At 37.9% G+C, this 18,390-nt stretch overlaps 1 protein-coding gene across 3 annotated transcripts in view; it reads right to left on the bottom strand.

The window, feature by feature from the left end:
- The window catches only part of Hbs1l (HBS1 like translational GTPase), a 75,335-nt gene that overhangs the window by 40,446 nt on the left and 16,499 nt on the right, over nucleotides 1-18,390 (bottom strand). The window contains exon 1 of one of the 3 annotated variants that reach the window (XM_057754607.1): nucleotides 16,849-16,937. The exons of 1 other annotated variant lie outside the window; for it this stretch is intronic. Coding sequence is in view for 1 of the 2 variants with exons in the window: in XM_057754600.1 (XP_057610583.1) it covers nucleotides 15,659-17,064 (1,406 nt within the window). In the remaining variant the exon portion in view is untranslated. Of the gene's footprint in view, nucleotides 1-12,712; nucleotides 17,065-18,390 lie in introns of those variants that run through there. One more of the 3 variants, XM_057754600.1, reaches the window with a different exon arrangement.

Genomic DNA, 18,390 nt, shown 5'->3' with positions numbered 1-18,390 from the left:
TGCAAAAGGAACTGCCAGGATGTGCTTCAGAGTTAACACTGAGGTGCATTGATCCAGGATGAAAAGATTAGGGAAGGTGGGTTTTGAGATTCTACCCAACCTTGAAGGAAAACAACGAGAATAAAAGGGGATGAGGGAACCTGACTGCAGTCCACAGAGGATTCCCACCTAAAAAGATGATGAAGACACCAAAGAGTTTATCTTATAAGACAGTGTTTACATACTGAGTCTTTCAGAGCTCTGCAGGTTAAATTATGATAGTGTCCTGATGTGGGGAACAAAAAACAGGAGCAACAGTCTGTTTGCAGACAGTTCACTCTAAGAGATGTACCTGACATCAAGATAAATGAGAGGGAAAGAAATAGGGCAATTAAGAGAATTCTGAGAGACAGAAACAAGTTCCATATGGGCAAGTACTAGCACATACATGAAAACAGAAGAACAGTGACCGCTAAGACTCTAGTCAAATGCACCACTAAACTGTGGGGTGAATTGCATGTCACTGGGGGAAGCAATAGGAACCTGTGACTGCTAAGATCCTAAGGAAATACATTAATAGAATATGGTGATAAGTTAAGTGGTAGAAGGGGGGAACCAAACAGGAACCTCAGTGACTGCTAAGACTAACCAAAATGCTGTGAATGAACAGATGCATGGCGGCTGAGACTCCTTTATGAATGGAAATCCACAAAAAACACTCGATTATATGGCTACAGAGCAGAATTAGTGCACAAGCCATTAAAACACTTGAAGTCACTCAAGACTCATACAGTGAACAAAACATGAAGGGCAAGACAGCAGCCGAGTGAAAATGTGAATGCTCGAGAGGGCAGCAGAGAGAGTTCACTCACTTTCCTTGCGGACCAACGACTTCTTCAACGGAGCCAAGTTTCCCAAACATGAACTGTGGATCAAATCTGTTCAAGCCGATTTGGTCAAATCCCTCATTTTAGACAAATATTAAATGACTATCCAAGATCACACACATGGTTAATGTAACTTTTCCTCATTTCCCCCCAAGGCATCTTCCCTTGTTCCACTGTGTCTTCTGATTCTATCTCCTCAGAATGAGGGACTTATGTTCCCAAGCTAAATCAGGGTCATTTTAAAGTAGTCACAAAAATAATCTTGAGTCAAGAACCTAGAGGAAATGAAAATGTGTTGTTCACATCTTGATCCTGTGAATTTATTGAGGCACATCATAAATTACTGAGATACTCTGAAAAAGTAATGCTAAAATCAATCTTTCTGCAAGGCATGGTGGTACATGCCTTTAAATCCAGCTCTTGGGAGGCAAAGGTAAGTGAGCTCTAGGCCAGCCTGGTTATAAATCAAGTTCAAGGACATCCGGGGCTACACAGAGAGAATTTGTCTTAAAATTATTATTTAACTATACTATTAGGTTCAATGTTTAAATTTCAAAGTCTCTTAAGAATATACTGAATGAGGTTAGTCTAGCAGTTAGATCCCTCTCTACCCAAACAGATAAAGTTTTAGTATAAAATGATTTTAATTTCTACTGGGAAACTAGATACATAAGCCGTTGTTCCTCTAGGAAATACTTGGACAGTCTTCTGTTCATTCTGAATTTTTGGAGGTAGAAAAGAGGCATCCAGGTCCAATGAGATGCTGTCAACTTTAGGTCACAGGTAAAACAAAATCCTAAAAGTGACTATCTGAATAATTTCTAAGCAACGTGAAAAGCCTTAGCTGTGCATCTTCGTGCACATACACATGCGTGCACACACGCACTGGCGCCCTGCTCCCTCCACTCTGAAAACTGTTCTCACTGATGAGTAGAAACCAGTGCCGATTAATCTGCAGGTTGATTTAATAACCTTTGCCAAACAGAGGTACCTACCCTCCCACTGAGTGGTTTCAGCTTTACCACAGGTATATGCAGATCTACTGAAATCAGGAGACTTTTGGGGGGGTGGGGAGATCAAGACAGGGTTTTACTGTGCTATGTAGCCCTGACTGTCCTGAAACTCAGAACAATCTGCCTGCCTCTGCCTCCCGAGTACTGAAACTAAAGGCGTGCACCACCACCATCCAGCTAGATGACCTTTTAAGTCTGTGCCTTTAGAGTTTTCTTTTAAAAATAACTACCTAGCCTGTTCAATGGGAATCTTTCCTCCATGCAGACATTAATCTTCACATGACTGCAAAATGCTTGAACATAAAAAAATGCTTGAACATACACTATCACTATGAAGTACAAAACAATAAAAACTGCTATTTAAGGGGAAAAAAAACAACCAAGGAGCTTTTGCCCACCTCTATATAAAACCCACAATAAAATGCAAGAAATACAAGGCAGTTTTTATATATAAACCTATAGTATCAGAGTAATTTTAACCTAGACTGGTTCTCAACCATCGGTGAAAACCCTGGGTTTGCTACCAGCACCACCAGGAAAGAGATACAAGGAAAGACAGACAGGGAGGGAGGGAGGGAGGATTGATTAAGATGTATAGAGTGCACAGAAAGATGCAAGAACACTAATTTGTGCTTTAATTTAATAATGTAGGTCAGTGAAATGATCTGGTCACAAAGGCACCTGCTGCTAAACATGAGGACCTGAGTTCCATCCCTGGGATCCACCACGGGAGAAGAGAACTGGTCCCTGAAAACTGTCCCCTCCCATGTAGTACCCAGTCCCACACCAATAAATACTGAAAGGGGTTTAAAATGCATTTACACTACTTAACGTTTTCAAAAAATAGTAACTAGGTTCTAAAAGCTAATTCCTTATTTTAAAACACACGTGGAAAGAGAGAAAACAGGATGCAAAACTGTATGGTTAGTATGACCTTAGATCTGAAAGAACACACACGTACAGACTGTGACTGTTTTCCGAAACGCTAAGTGACAACTCTTCCCCGACCCAACCTGTCACCTTCTTAACTGAGACTAGGCCTCACTGATGCAGCCCAGGACACTCCTGGGGTTGGGGGTGTGCCAGAGCACCCACTTTTGTCTACATTAAAAATATTTTGCTTTCACATCACAGAAGGGTGACTTGGGAATTTCAAAAGAAGAAATGCTTTTTTCTATTTTTATGCTTCAGAAACATTTGAATTAAATTCATAATTAAACTCCTTTCAGGTGAAACAAATTCTGAACTTTAAGTTTTTCATATCAAAACACCGTAAGTTCAAAAACATTTAAGATTAAAAGCAACAATAGGGTTTTCCAGGTACTTTTTTTTGTCACCAATCACTTTCCTGAAAGCTCATTTCAACATACCAGTCCATAATAATTCACACATTAAGATTTTCAAAATTTCAAGAAATTGGTATTGATTTTCAAAAGAAAAACTATTTCAAATAAGTCATTTCACTGAATCTAAGCAAACATTGAAATTCTGGTTATCAGAGGTACATTAAGAAAGCACATCAACAAAGCTAGAGACTAGACCACTTCCTTTAACAGTGCAGTTGCACTTTGGTCTGAACTATTCATTTCAAGAGAGCTACAGAGCACAAACCCCCATCAAATCGTCACTCAGTACCCATCTCCAACAACGAGAAGGGAATAAACAAAAAAGAATTGCTGGGACCAGGTTTCAATTTTATGGACGTACCATTGAATCCATTAACTGGCGAAAACAGAAACTTCAACATCCAGGGAAATGGTTCAGAGGTTTAAGTGCTTCCTTCAAAAGCCTGAGGACCAAACTTCAGATCCCTAGAAATCTATCTAGACGCCCAGTGGGTATGACCAAGCACCTGTAATTATGGCTTCAGAGAGCTGGCACAGGGGGTCCTATACAAGCTGGGTAACAAGATCAACAATAAGTAGTTCCGGTTTGACTGCGACCGCAGCTCAGTGAGTAAGGGGGACAAAATGATGGTGGATTCCTTACATCGCCCTTGGGCATCCACATATAGAGCACACAGGTGCATGTTCACCCACTTGTAAACACACACACATGCAAAAACATGCATACACACAAGCATATTACACTCACATTCATTCACACACATACAGCAAATAAATTTCAATCTGTGCTTCATAAGTCTTGATACAAACTCTAATACACAAAATAAAAATTATAATCATTACAGCAATAACAATTTCTACTGGTCATTTAGGAAATAACTTTGATAGTGTACACTAACAATTATCCTTCAACAAATACAGTTGGGTTTGGGGAGACAGAGCGAGCAGAGTGCTCACTGCACAAGCAGGGAGATCTGCCATGAATCCTCAGGACTCACAGAAAAGCCAAGCCAGGACAGGGGTGAACCGCAGGAGCTCACCTGGCAGCCAGCCTAGCCTAACGGGCAAGCCCCTGGGTCTTATTGAGAGAGCATGCTTCAAAGCAGAAGGTGGACAGCTCCTGAGGAGTGACACCAAAGTGTCATATTGCACAAACATACACAAAACATACACACACCTGAACAAAAATTACATTTTATTTATAAATATATTTATTTATTAATGTTAGAAATAAATATAAATTTTATTTATATTTATATCATTATTATTATTATTGTGACTAAAAATTTTGTTTGTTAGGCCAAAAGCACAAGAGCCTAAATAAAAGTCCTTATCCCCCTCCCAAAACAGCCCTCTAGATAAGTACACTGCTGCCCTTCCGCATTCTAGCTTAGGCTTTTGTTTCATTTCTTCTAAACTCTGGCAGATTTTCTTGCATATCCCCGTGAATTACCTGCTAGAAACCTCTCCCTAGCAATTCATACGGATCTGCCCAGGCACAGTAGGTATGAGCAACATCAAGAAGGCATATTTGAAAACTACCTCAACAATATAGAAGCCAGGTTGATAAGCTCATTTTGTGTGTCAAGAAATGCTGTGATGACTTAATAAATGATACCATTAAACATCGCAACTACCCTAAGAACTGTTAGTAGCCTGCTTCTAAGATGAAAGTGAACTTGTGGCTGGAGAAACGACTCGGTGGTTAACAGCATTGACCTACAGGATCTGGGTCCAATGTCCAGCACCCACATGGCGGCTCACAACCATCCATAAGTCCAGTTCCAATGGACCAAACATGAGTGAGAATTAGCAACTTCCAGTCACAAATTCAGGAATACTGACCATCTGGATAAAGAAAAAGTCTGAGGAGAAATAAAAATCTCAAGGTATACAAAGCTAGAAACCAGCAAAAAGGTTCACAGTTCAAACCAACAAGCGCCCAAACTATTTTAATGATGCTTTGCAAAGTGTTAATTTCATTAACATTTTATTTATATGCCACGATGCCATTTAAGTTTTCTTGACATGAAACCCGCCCCCCTCACACACACACACACACACACACAGGATGAGTGAGAGAGAGAGAGAGAGAGAGAGAGAGAGAGAGAGAGAGAGAGAGAGACTTTCACAAACTCAACCTCACTTTTTTCCACAGTGCTCAGAGATCAAAGCACAGCCTATACATATTGAAAGCAATATACCTTCCAGCCTAGAGCTTCCCTACGGAGAAATAAAAGCCCTATTTGGTAACAGTATGTTGAAGGATATTCTACAAACAGAGGTAAAACTGGAAATAGGCATATGACATAAAATGAATGAGCTTCTATGTAGAAGACTTAAATGAACTACAGTACCTCCAAATCATAGAATATTATGACTCCATTTTTAAAAAAATTTTCATTTTAAAATGAAAATTCCATTTAAAAAATGGAATAATCACTCTACTAAAAATAGGTTATAAAAGGTAGGAAACTGAGTATATCTTAGTGTACTCTTTTTAGGAAAAACTCCCCGTATGTTTTTATGTGAATGCTTTAAAGAATGCATATTAGAATGCTAAAGAAGAGCCAAGTGGCGAAAGCCTATAGGCAATTGAACTAAACAAACCCTCCACAGCAGCCAGCTTAGTAATGCAAGCGTCTCGGTTCTAGACTGGAATGAGAACCAAGTTCAGTTACCTGTCTCCGGCACTGTCTATCTGCAAGATGCTACGCTTGCAGATTCATACGGAAGCCTACTTCTCACAGAAACGGCAGAGTGGGGCATTGGCAATGCTAATCCCTCACAAAAAGCTCCAGGTACCACAAAAACAGTTCTCGGGAGCATACAAGTGGCATCACAACAGTCCAAGAAGTGCCACATAACTGTCTTGGCCACTCATTCACAAGAGCCTCCATACAAACTCAAACCCATCAGTGTAGCATGAAATTCTTTACTAAAAAGCTTCAGAGATGCTGTTAAGATTCAAAATTAAATATAAGGAGTAAATGAGTGTAGCACTTCTGAAGGGTAACCTCAGTATGTCCTAAGCGCTCACAGCAGCCAACCCTTCCATTCAGCAGTTGCACTACAGAATCCTACCTTTCAGCAAATAACTGAGACTGCACAAATCTTACAGTAGTAAATAAATGAGCAACTTCAATTCATGAGGCATCTGGGTTAATTAAACCAGACACTTAACAATGGAATACTACAAAACTCTTAAGGGGGTTGGAGACAGCGTTAAGAGCACAGATAGTTCTCTCAGAGGACATGAGTTCAAGTCTCAGCACTCACGTAAGGTAGCACACAACTGCTTATAACTCCAATTACAGGGGATCCGATGTTCTCTTCTGGCCTCTGTAAGTGTTGCATTCAGGCATGTGTACACGAGCAAACACACACATATAAAAATAAAATCTTAGAAAAATTCTAAGGAAGCTAGATAAAGTGCTACATGCCTGTAATTACAGCATTTGCAAGGCGGAGACGGGAGGGTTGAGAAGCAAGCCCAGGCTCCTCCAAGGCTCTCAAACCTTAAGAGAAAGAGAGCCTGTGCATAATCTTTTATAGATCCCTAATGCTAACACATTTCCTGATTTTTTTCCTATAAAAGGAATATAAAATAATCAAACGTTGGCTGAACTGAATCTAATTAGTCCTTTCCTTCCCTGTGTCCTTCACTAAAGAACTCAGTAATAAGTAGTATCAAACAAGCATTCAAAAGTTATTCTATTAAACACCTATTGCAAAAGAATTAAAAAATTATATGTAAATATATGATCTAATTATAATATTGGCAATATTTAAAAAGCAAAATTAATTACAATTAAAAAATACTACATAATATTCAAGCAACTTACAACCAAATAACCATTAAGTAAAAAGCTTTAAGAGTCTAAAGTATATTACTTTTAAATTAAGAAATTCATGCTTCAAGTTTTCCAGTGTAGGTGTATATATAAAGAGAATCTTAAAACATCTGAGAACATTACAAACTACTTAAATTGCTTCACCATATTCAACCACTTCCTCTCAAAATTCCCACATATTAAGCCCAGAGCCATTCTTAAGTTATCTTTACAAGATGTATAAAATTATTGTTGTTTAAATAAAAATAGTAATGGATAAACTGGTGACATTTTTCCAAGAAAATACATTTCCAATGGAAAATTAGAAGTCATTTAGATATACTTATTTTAACAAACTACAAAACAAGAACTACAGTAAAACAAAATATTATTTAAGTGCATATCTGAAAGGTTATATAGACTCTCATATTAATAACCCTTCATTACAGCAGTCTTTCCATCAATCACAGGATGGGGTGGGAAAAAAGAAGAGAGGCTGCATGCCTAACACCACTCCTAGCTCCCCCATCACCCTGCAGTCCAAGGTAGAAAAGTCAAGGAAAACAAAGGGTCTTACTGCCATGTGCTCCCTTCTGGTTCTGCTTGCTTCTTCCAATTTCTTGACACCTCTAAGGAAAATCCTGACAGCTATGCTCTAAGACTATTTTAAATAACACAGCCGACGCAGTCACAGCAGGGAATACAGACACATTACATGAAGTCTGCTAATAAACAGAGCTACTACCAAAACACGGCATTTATTTACTTATTTTGAGGTAGGGACTCTCTACATAAGCCAGGTTATCTGACTATGTAGACCAGACTGGCTGAGATCTCAGAGAGATCTGTCTTACTCTGCCTCCAGAGTGTTGGAATTAAGGGTGTGCGCCACCACAAATGAGAGGAGGAAAATACATCAGGAAAGATTATCCCATGATTTAATGCCTTCTCCCACATGCTCTTTTAACAGCTCACTCATATAAGCGGTAACAGAATTGTATCGAGAACCCATTCTTAGGCTATGTGTGTTTGCTACTAATATGATTTAACATACATGATAACACAATTATCAAAATTAAGAAAGATGTTAGCATTTAGCACACTATCTTAGAATTTATACTTATTACTATAAAAGATAAAAGGTGAGCCAGGTGGTAGTGGTGACACACCTTTAATCCCAGCACCCAGAAGGCAGAGGCAGGTGGATCTCTGTGAGTTCAAGGCCAGCCTGGTCTACAAAAGCTAGTTCCAAGACAGGCTCCAAAGCTACAGAGAAACCCTGCCTTGAAGAACCAAGAAAAAAAAAAAGGTAAAAGTTTTATGCTCTGCCTCCAAGAAAGAAATGAAATACTTACAAAGCTGTACTAGGTATGAGCCAAGAACAGAATACAGCAAGGTCAAGAATACAAGATGGCCCCAGTTCAGCCTTACATGCTCTCCATTCTTCAACGGCGCTGTTGAAATGTAAAATTCCAGTGGCTGGACAGATGGTTCAGCAGTTAAGAGCGTGTCCTGCTCCTGCATGAACTCAAGTTCTATTCTGAGCACATGTTGAATAAACCACTGTAAATTAGCTCCAGGGGAATCTGACGCCATCTTCTTGTCTCCATGTGCACCTGCATCCATATGCACATGCAACCCCTCATCATTTAAAATATGAAATAAATATATTTTTAAACTAAACTCCCTCTTTCTCAAATAGAAAATATTCAAACATGCCAAGACAGAGGTTATAGGAAGAAACTCTAAGAAAAATAAAAAATAAAAAACAACTTAAAAGCACATGAAGAATATAGAACATGAATGAGAGAAGAAATTGTTTTTATAGTCTACCATACGTAATATAGTAAAAATACTATGGCTAAGAAGAGTTTAAAAATGGAAGAAAAGGTTTTTAAAACAAGAGAAAGGAGGCTGGAGTAGCAGTTACTGAGCACTCCTCATCTCCACAGGACCTGCTTCCCAGTATCCATTGGGGCAGACAACCACCTGCACCTCATTCCAGGGGTTCTGATGCCTTCTCCTGCTCTCAGCAGGCCCCATGCACCCACATATACAGTACAGCCAAGGACTCAAACATACCGAAGAAAATAAAATCAAAGAGACGGAAGAAGATCCGAAAGACAGCTCACGGGAAGAGAGGAAGGGTAGAACAGTGCTACAGAAATAAAGGCCAGAACAGACTCAGACTAGCTAGCTGTGCAAATGTGAAATATTCCCACAGATTTGTCCATTTAAAGAACAGGTCCCCTGCCGATGGCAGTGCTTTGGAAGGTTTTGGAACTTCTCAGAGATGGAGCATCACTGAAAGTGGGTCGTAAGAGGACAGAAACAGGGTTTATAACCTGTGCTGCTAGCCTTGTGGATTTAACCCACAAACCATGAAACCAAATACTCGCTAAGCTGCTTAGTAAGTTCATCACAGCAACAAAAACACTAACTAATTCACTAAAAACACACAAGAGCAGAACATCTGGGAGTTAGTCCAGGCAAACAAGGGGCTCCATCTCCTATTTATCATGAAAAATATAAGCCATAAAATCATGATCATGTACTACTAACTCAAAAAACGTTTTGCAGTATTCTGAAAGGAAGATAAGAAAAGGGATTCAATGTGAAAAGACAAAGAGGGTCTAATATTAAGACATCAACCCACTTAAAAAATAACTGAGGGCTGGGTATGGTGATAGAGACCTGTAATTCCACCACTGAGAAGGTTGAAGCAGGGGGATCTGAGTTTAAGAGAGCCATCCTCAGCTACACAGCAAGTTAGAAACCAACAACTGTAAACTAATTTTATGAATGGATATCATCTTAAATAATGTAATACTTAATGTTATCTAAAGCCATCTGTATCCATGGAGACAGCGTTTTCTTGTCTCCAAGGGCATTTTGTAATCATTAAACAATCTTTCTCAAAAACTTAAAACGGGAAGAAAGCTATTTGAAAGATAACACAGAAAAAACTATTGCTAGGCGTGATGGCACACACCTTTAATCCCAGCACCTGGGAGGCAGAGGCAGGTGGATCTCTTTGAGTTTGAAGCCATCCTGGTCTATAGAGTGAGTTCCTGAACAGCCAGAGCGGTTATATAGAGAAACCTTGTAAAAACAAGGAAAGGAGGGAGGGAGGGACAACAAAAGAAAGGGAGGAAAGGAGGGAAAGAGGGGAGAGGAGAAGAGGGAAAGGGAGGGGAGAAGAGAAAGGAAAGAAAGTCAGCCAGTCTACAAAATACTGAAGAGAAATTCAAAGCCACAGGACCTAAAAATGTATTAGTAGAGCCCCAAGATAGTATATGTCACAACAGGTCTATAAGAAACCTACCTGTCTATAAAGAGGAAAGATGCTGGTAGGGAAACCAAATTTACTTTGTTAGCCCTCAATGTCACTGAATCAAAGACACAAAAGTTAAAAATAAAAGAATCTGTTAAAGGTATTAAAATACTGAATTACTCTATATTAATTAATATAACGAATCAAACTTTCAAACAAAAGGTCTTAAGAAAAAAAGAAAAAATTTGATTTGAAAACTGAAAAAAGTTTATCTTCTAAGATATACCCTAAGAGCAGAAAGTAAAGGTACACACCTTGTTATCCCAGCACCTGGGAGGCTGAGGCAAGAATGGTTATGAGCTAGAGCCAGCACGGGCTACACAGTGAATCTAGGCCAACATGGACAATAGAATAAAACTGTCTAAACAAAGCCAAAATTTAACACATGGCAAAATAGGAATCAGAAGTAACAATTATTATAAGGTCTAATCTATGTAGCATATATACATACATATATATGTGTATATATATATATGTGTATTTATAGATACATTTATACATATACACATATCCCTAAAACTTACTAAAATTAAAGCAGAAAAAAAGTAGATGAAAATTAAGAAATAACAGCTTTAAAAAGAATACAAATAACTTAAAAATATGGAAAGGCAATAGAAAAAGTACGTATCTGCAGGTGTGATAACAATTTCCTATGGGGTGGAAATAAGAGAATACAGTGAGGTACAGATGCATACGAAGACACCATGACCCAGGATATTATAAAACTCTTTATGAACTCTAGTCTGAAGAGAACATAGTCAGGTACAAGAGGGAAGGGGAAGGGAGAAGAGGCTCAAGGAGGTGTGCCCACGAGACTGCACAGTGTAACACTAAACATATCAGTTAGAAGAAGAGCTTAAGAAAGAAAAGCAGAAAAATTAGGCAGAAAAAAAGAATACATGAACACTTCAGAAAATTTACTCTGGGTCTAGTGTATGAAATACTTTAAGAGAAAATGCACTGAATCAAGAGACTACTTAGATGTTAGTGTAGTTCTTCAAAAGCTAGAAGTCCTGAAAGAAATGACTAAAGATGGGGAATAGTGAATCAGATCCCCTCGATTCATGGACCCCAAATCTGGGTATTCAAATTTTCACTACCATATATCTGCAACCAGAAATCACTACTCAGGGCACCGCGGACATCACTTTCAAACCTGCATGGAACACTGAACAATTAGAGCCATCAACAGATAAATTCCTAGGTGAGGGCAAACACAGCAACACTATTCTCTTGTTTCAGCTCTAGTACTGTAAACATGTGCTTTTCAGGGTTCATTTGCTCTCATGCTTTTCTATTTTTGCCTTCTTGGAAGAATATTGATATCCCTAAAACCCCTAGGCATAAGAAAGCTATGAGATACTTTATGAATACAAAGTGAGTGTTAGATGAAGTAGTACTTTATGAATCTCTGTGAGCTCAAGGTCAATGTATTAATGAGATACAGTAATATATACTAAATAATGTATCTTTAATAGAGGCACGTGTAAAACAAAGTTATATGCTGAGTGGTTGATGGACATGCAACCAGTGGCTTATCAATTACAGGACACAGTGATCACATATGTCATATAGAAAGAATGTCTCAGTAAATCCTAATTCAGTATTTGCCATCACTCAGTGAAATGATTACCCCAAATAAGAAGAACTGACACTATCTGCATGCATATATAAATGCTTCCTCATACATTAGACATAAGTGTGGCAATCAGTTATAAGTAGCAGGTCAGTGAGAGAGGAATCAAAGATGACGGTAGGTTTCTGATCTGAGAGACAGAGGGTGAGACTGATAAGACAGGAAAAAAGCAAGGAAGCAGCAGTTCAGATGGGGAAAAGAAAGACACCAGTTTCAGGATTACATGTGCTACAACTTGCTATAAATACATGTCTACATCTACCCACCTCTTTGAAGTAAGAATCCTCACACTGTTACCCTGGCATGTCGCCTGCATCTAAAATGTTCTGCTTTAAATAGCACAATATAACCCAAGCATGATAAGGCAGGAAATGTGTACTCAATTCTTACTCCTTCCACCATAATCTCTGAAATCAATATTCACCCTAACTCCTAACCTGTATGGCTAATTATGTTTCTATATGACTCATAAAATATCAAATAACACACATATACATGCATGCACGCACACACATCCTACAGAAAAGAAGAACTACAAATGATGAAAATATTAGAAGAAATTCTTCACACCAAGACGGACTGTTTTTAGTTCATTTATAGAGACATGAAACAGTAGTACTTTCCACATTAATTACAAAATAACATTCTGAAGTATCAAATTTCTACAGAAACTTCTCAGGGGTAAGAAAACCTATGTTGCAATTTCTTTCAACATAGCTTTTATAAAAATGTACATATACACTCAGAATGTGACCTGTTTCCAACAGCCTGAAAATCACTTACACAATTACCAAGTTTTATATAATTATAGGTACAAACGTAATAGAAATTCCTATTAATTCTTCCCTTTCTAGCCAACATTATCTTTGTTTACACACATTCCATTATTAAAATAACAGAAAACAATTTATAACTACAGAACTCATTTTAAAAACAAATATTTATGCATTTACTATAAATAAATTTTATCAACAAATATATATATATATATATTGTGTATGTGTATATATATATATATATATATATATTTGTGGACATAAGAGAAAATTGATGATACATCATTTTTCCAAAATTTAATCATCCAAATATAGGTTCAAGGCCAATCTAAAAAATAGCAGCCATTTACAAACTTGTTCTTTTTCTCTGCACTGTATCATCTTTAGTGCTTCCTTTTATATCCAAAGCACCTTTCTGACATTATCATTGGGGTGACAACTAGATGCAGGATGGCCCAGATACCGCAGGAAAGAAAGGTTGAAAGCCAAGGAGATAAACAGGTGAGAACACAAATGGGAAAAAAGTAAAAAGTGTTCTGTACTGAATGAATTCCTGGTTCTGGACAGTCAATTTTAAGAATTCTGTCCTTTACAATGTCAGGACAAAACACCCATGCACACAATAGAACAAAAAGAGCAAAAAGCAAAAATTTTGAACATTTTTCTCATAATTTAGGACTAATTTTATTGTATTCCTATGTAAATAGAGACATCTGATCATAACACAAACAGAAATGGCTTTGTTTGTCACCATGAATATCTGAAATAGAAAATAAAGTAAGCCTTACACACTCAACATCCCTGAGCTACAAAGACAGCAATTGGTCAATGAGCAGCAGCCAGTATACATTAGGTGTAAACACCCTAACAGCAGTTTATCAATGAGCACACCTCTTTGCCAAGGACCATGGCCACAAGTGGAAGCAGCAAAGAGGTTTCTTGGCTTCACCCTCTGAGTCTCAGAAACTGTGACATTCCCACAGTCAAAAGGGCAAGGCCTTGTCAAGCACATGTCTGACAGTCCAGTAGCCAAGACAAGTGGTAGTTTCAATCCTAATCAGCCAACAAAGAGACACACGGTTCACTTAAAACAGTATAGTTCTCAAAGTATTGTTTTTCTTCTTGAAAATCACTGTCATTAAAAAGTAAAATAATACTATCTATCACACTCTTCAGTGTGGATTAAGTGAGAATTGTGGCTTTATGTGCAAAGAGAACCACTTGCATAAGGCTTACTCTATCCGGAGTAATGATGTGTCACAAACTCTCAGAATACAATTCCACTCTAAACAGGACACTGCCTATACAACTCTAACTGGTTAGTCACATACAGAAGTCAGCTACTGAACTGATGGTGAAAGACTAGTGAAAGACTAGACAACCAAAGAGTAGCTGGGGGTAACCCAATGTTAATGCTAATCCTAAAATGTATGTTCTCATTTTTATAATCTCCTAGACATTATAAACAATGATATACTCAGTTACAAATACTATGTGGGACTCATGCTGTGGCTCAGAAGAATACTGGATATGGCAGTATCATGTACAGCTAAAACTACTGGAAAAAATTGAATACAACACACACAAAAAAAAAATTCAAGGAATAACGAAATAGCTTCCAAAAAAAATATTTCTACTTAGATGGCAGCTACTCAATGTTCACTAAGAAATAGCTTTATGCAAGAAATATAAACACTACTTTTTATTATTCTAGGCAAAAGGTCATTATCCCTGATAAGTAATTTTCCTTGATATTCCTGATTATTAGAAATTAAGTTGGTCAGATATATTTGGCACTAAAATTTTACTATACAATTCTCCAGGAAAAGCAGACATAAGTACCACTTGGAGACCTTCTAGAACCACATTCCCAAGGGATCCTCAGAAACCAACTCAGACATCTGAAAAGCAGTAACAGTGGCTGTATTTAGAAAAATCTTCTCCGGGTGATTCCCAAATTCTAGGACCAGCACTACTGAAGACATAGCCTTCTCCTACTGACTACAAGCACTCTCATGGGATCTGCCACCTCTGATGGGTCACTACCAGGCATACAGTCATCAGGAGCAAAAAGGGTCCATATCTCATTATTTACTGTAAAGAAACTATTAAAGAAATCTGGCAAAAACCTATTAAAATAACATGCAAACATACTTCCAAATACTTTCTATATGTTTATTTTAAAGAAGATGCCTTCAAAATCTATAAAATAATGTATAAAAATAATTTATGTATTAGTTCAGCTGCAATATATACATGGTCCCTTAAAAGATTTTCATCTTATCATTAAAAATGCACCTCAACCATAATTCATAGTACTTTCAGAAATCAAGAATTTCAAAAGTTTCTAATAGGAAAGTGTTAGTGGTCACCTAAGAAAAATAATAAAACTAGGAATGATGCCAATAATACTTGAAAATATAAGCATATCTCAACTATGCTATGCATCCTAAGAACCAATTTCATACTATAAGCCCAAATAGTTGCACATTCATTTACAAAAAAAGAGCACAAAATAGTTCATAGAAAAAATATCTCCTCATAAAACTTAAGAAAGTTGTTTGTCAAATGAAACATCTGATGTTCAATTCACAATGTTTCCATACGCACATTGTAAACATACCCTATGAGCTAGCATTCAAATGAAACCAGTCATTACTCCAAAAAGACATTGTTAAAAAAAAAAAAAAAAAAACTCTCAGTGCAAAAATCCTTACCAACTTAAGTTGTTAAAATGGACTTAAGACAATTTTAATAAAAATCACAATTTGATCCCATAATCGAAAATGATCCTACAGAGACTTTACATTAAGATTTAAAAGCTTGCAACAGTAACTGAGTTTTCCTCTCATTACTATTCTCTAGTAAATGCTTTCTTTTGATTGGCTTTTACAATGTCATCTGGGGATGCTGATTTGAAGTCAAATGGCGTTATTGCTACAAGAGGACTCGTTTCTTTGTCCGATACACCTTGAACTTGTCTGCTATAAAGGAAAGTCTTGTAGAGGTCGAGAGTGCGCCTCTTGCAGCTCTTCAGCGGGTAACGAAGACACAGCGTCGAAGCAAAAGCTGAAGGCCTAGCGGCAAGAGCCTTGGTCCACGCCAGAGACAACGGTGCTTTCTTAGTAAGGGAGCCTCTTTTAGTTTTCTTACTATCCTTAGTAGAACTGGAATTTTTCCCTAACTTTGAAGTTAGAACTTTAGTGTCTGCTGTTGGAACAACTGATGGGTCAGCTACAGGCTTTGAAACAAACTCTGGAGTTTTTATCAGAACACTAAGATCAATATTTGAATCAATTCCAGGATTTCTCAATTCAGATAAACTGAGCTCAAAGGAATCTCTCTTAATCGGAGACTTGTCTAGTTCAATTGTTTTTGCGATCAAATCAGAAAGGGACAAATTCTCCAGGTCTCTTGTGGGAGAAGTTTTGGAAAATGCCAACGATGACAGAGATCCTGTTAACTCTGATACTTCATTAGAAGACGGAGAGCGGTTTGCCAGTTGTGACAGGGGAAGGGACCCCAAGCTAACAGATGACTGGTTACATGGGTCGGATAAAGTAAAGCACTGGCTGGGAGAGTTTTCTCTGTGTTCCTCAACCAGTTCAGCTAGGGATAGACTTTCACACTGGAAAAATGGTAAACTGCTATTCTTTACAACATTCTTGGCACTTTGTCCAGCTTCAGTGTTTATACTGGGATTAAAATTATTTTCCAATGAGACAGGTAAGTGCAACGGGTTATTTAAACTTCCCAAGATGGTCTGCACTGGCATGCTTTGAAAATCAGGTAGCACACTGCTTTGAACACCCCGAGAAGCACTGGCTGCCATGTTCCCTCTCATCAAGGACTTTAAGTCTGGTATTCCTTTCAGAGTGAAATCCTCCTCGGGAGCACAGTCAGATGCAGGAGCATCTGCAGTCTTACAAGGCCCACTCTGCAGACTGACTGTGGGGGACAGACTGACTGACGGCTGCCGTGCACAAGGATCTCTTGGCACATCATCAGTCAGGGGCGTCAGGGACAGCTCCTTTGTTAACTTACATGATTCTAATTCCTTTTCACTTTGGGGTCTGTCAAGTTTCTTTTTTCTATGAAGTAAATAGTGACTTGGCACAAGTGAAGAATTATGTGATCCATATTTTGCTATTGCACTAGAACAATCAAAAGATTTGCTACTGCTATCCAAATGATTTTCTGATTGAGGGCAAGAATTTTGAACATTTTCAACTGAAACTTCATTAGAAGAAAATAAGACTCCTTACCTTACAAGAGCCATTAATGTTCAGATGAGCGAGTTGACATTTGCAGAAGACAGACACAGCAACCAAAAGGAGACATGAAATAAGGCATTTAATTACTAAGTGCTTCCTTTGATTACAACTAAAGCGATACATGTTCATTATTTAGCAACAGGGACAATGAGGAAAACAAAAGAGGAATATTACCTCTAACAACCTAAGATGACCTTCACACTATTTTCACTGCTGTGTGTGAATAAACATTCTAATTTCCATGAACTTAGCATGGAATCATAGATTTCATGAATGTGAAGCTCTATCACAATGAAATTGCCATGATTACCATTTTAAAACTTTTTAAACTTTTAAAACTTTAAATTTTAAAACTTTTAAAACTTCTTTTAAAAAGTAAAAAACTGGGTTCATTTTTCTCTGTATTTTAATACATTAAAAACAACAAGCAAACACCATCTGTGATTTCCTTTGTTCTAGGGACACTTTATTAATAGAGAAGACATTATCATTACAATCAATTAAAAGTACGCCTGAGCCGGGCGGTGGTGGCGCACGCCTTTAATCCCAGCACTCGGGAGGCGGAGACAGGCGGATCTCTGTGAGTTCGAGGCCAGCCTGGTCTACAAGAGCTAGTTCCAGGACAGGAACCAAAAAGCTACAGAGAAACCCTGTCTCAAAAAAATAAATAAATCAATCAATCAAAATAAATAAATAAATAAATAAAAGTACGCCTGAGCTGGGTAGCTACGGTGTACGCCTTTGATCCCAGCACTCGGGAAGCAGAGGCAGGATCTCTGTGAGTTCAAGGCCATCCTGGTCTACCAGAACTAATTCCAGGACAAACTCCAAAAGCTACAGAGAAACCCTGCCTCGAAAAACCTTAAAAAAAAAAAGTGCACCTGAGTCCCAATCCCCACATGCAGAAACATACTGATTTCACAGGGGTAGGTTGCATGCAATTTCACAGAGGCCTAACCCAAAGATTAAAGGACATATCAATCCAGTTAACAAATGACCACATTCCCACTAACAGAATCACGCCAATTAATACAACTGTACCTCAGTTCTCATGTCCACAAAATTCTAAACCCCAAACCCACAAATTTAAAATTAAAAACCTATTCTTGTTTTCTTATGCATTAGCTAAAAATGAAATATGAAGAGTATAATTTTAATACTTTATATTATTTAATGATACTCAAATAACATGAAATTATAATTATCTAAGACCTAAGTACAGAGGAATTTTTTTTTTTTTTTTTGGTTTTTCGAGCCAGGGTTTCTCTGTGGCTTTGGAGCCTGTCCTGGAACTAGCTCTGTAGACCAGGCT

Source organism: Chionomys nivalis, chromosome 2 (genome assembly GCF_950005125.1).
Source record: "Chionomys nivalis chromosome 2, mChiNiv1.1, whole genome shotgun sequence".
Classification (NCBI taxonomy): Eukaryota; Metazoa; Chordata; class Mammalia; order Rodentia; family Cricetidae; genus Chionomys; species Chionomys nivalis.
The sequence above is the reverse complement of the archived record's forward strand: the minus strand, read 5'-3'. Positions and strand labels throughout refer to the sequence as shown.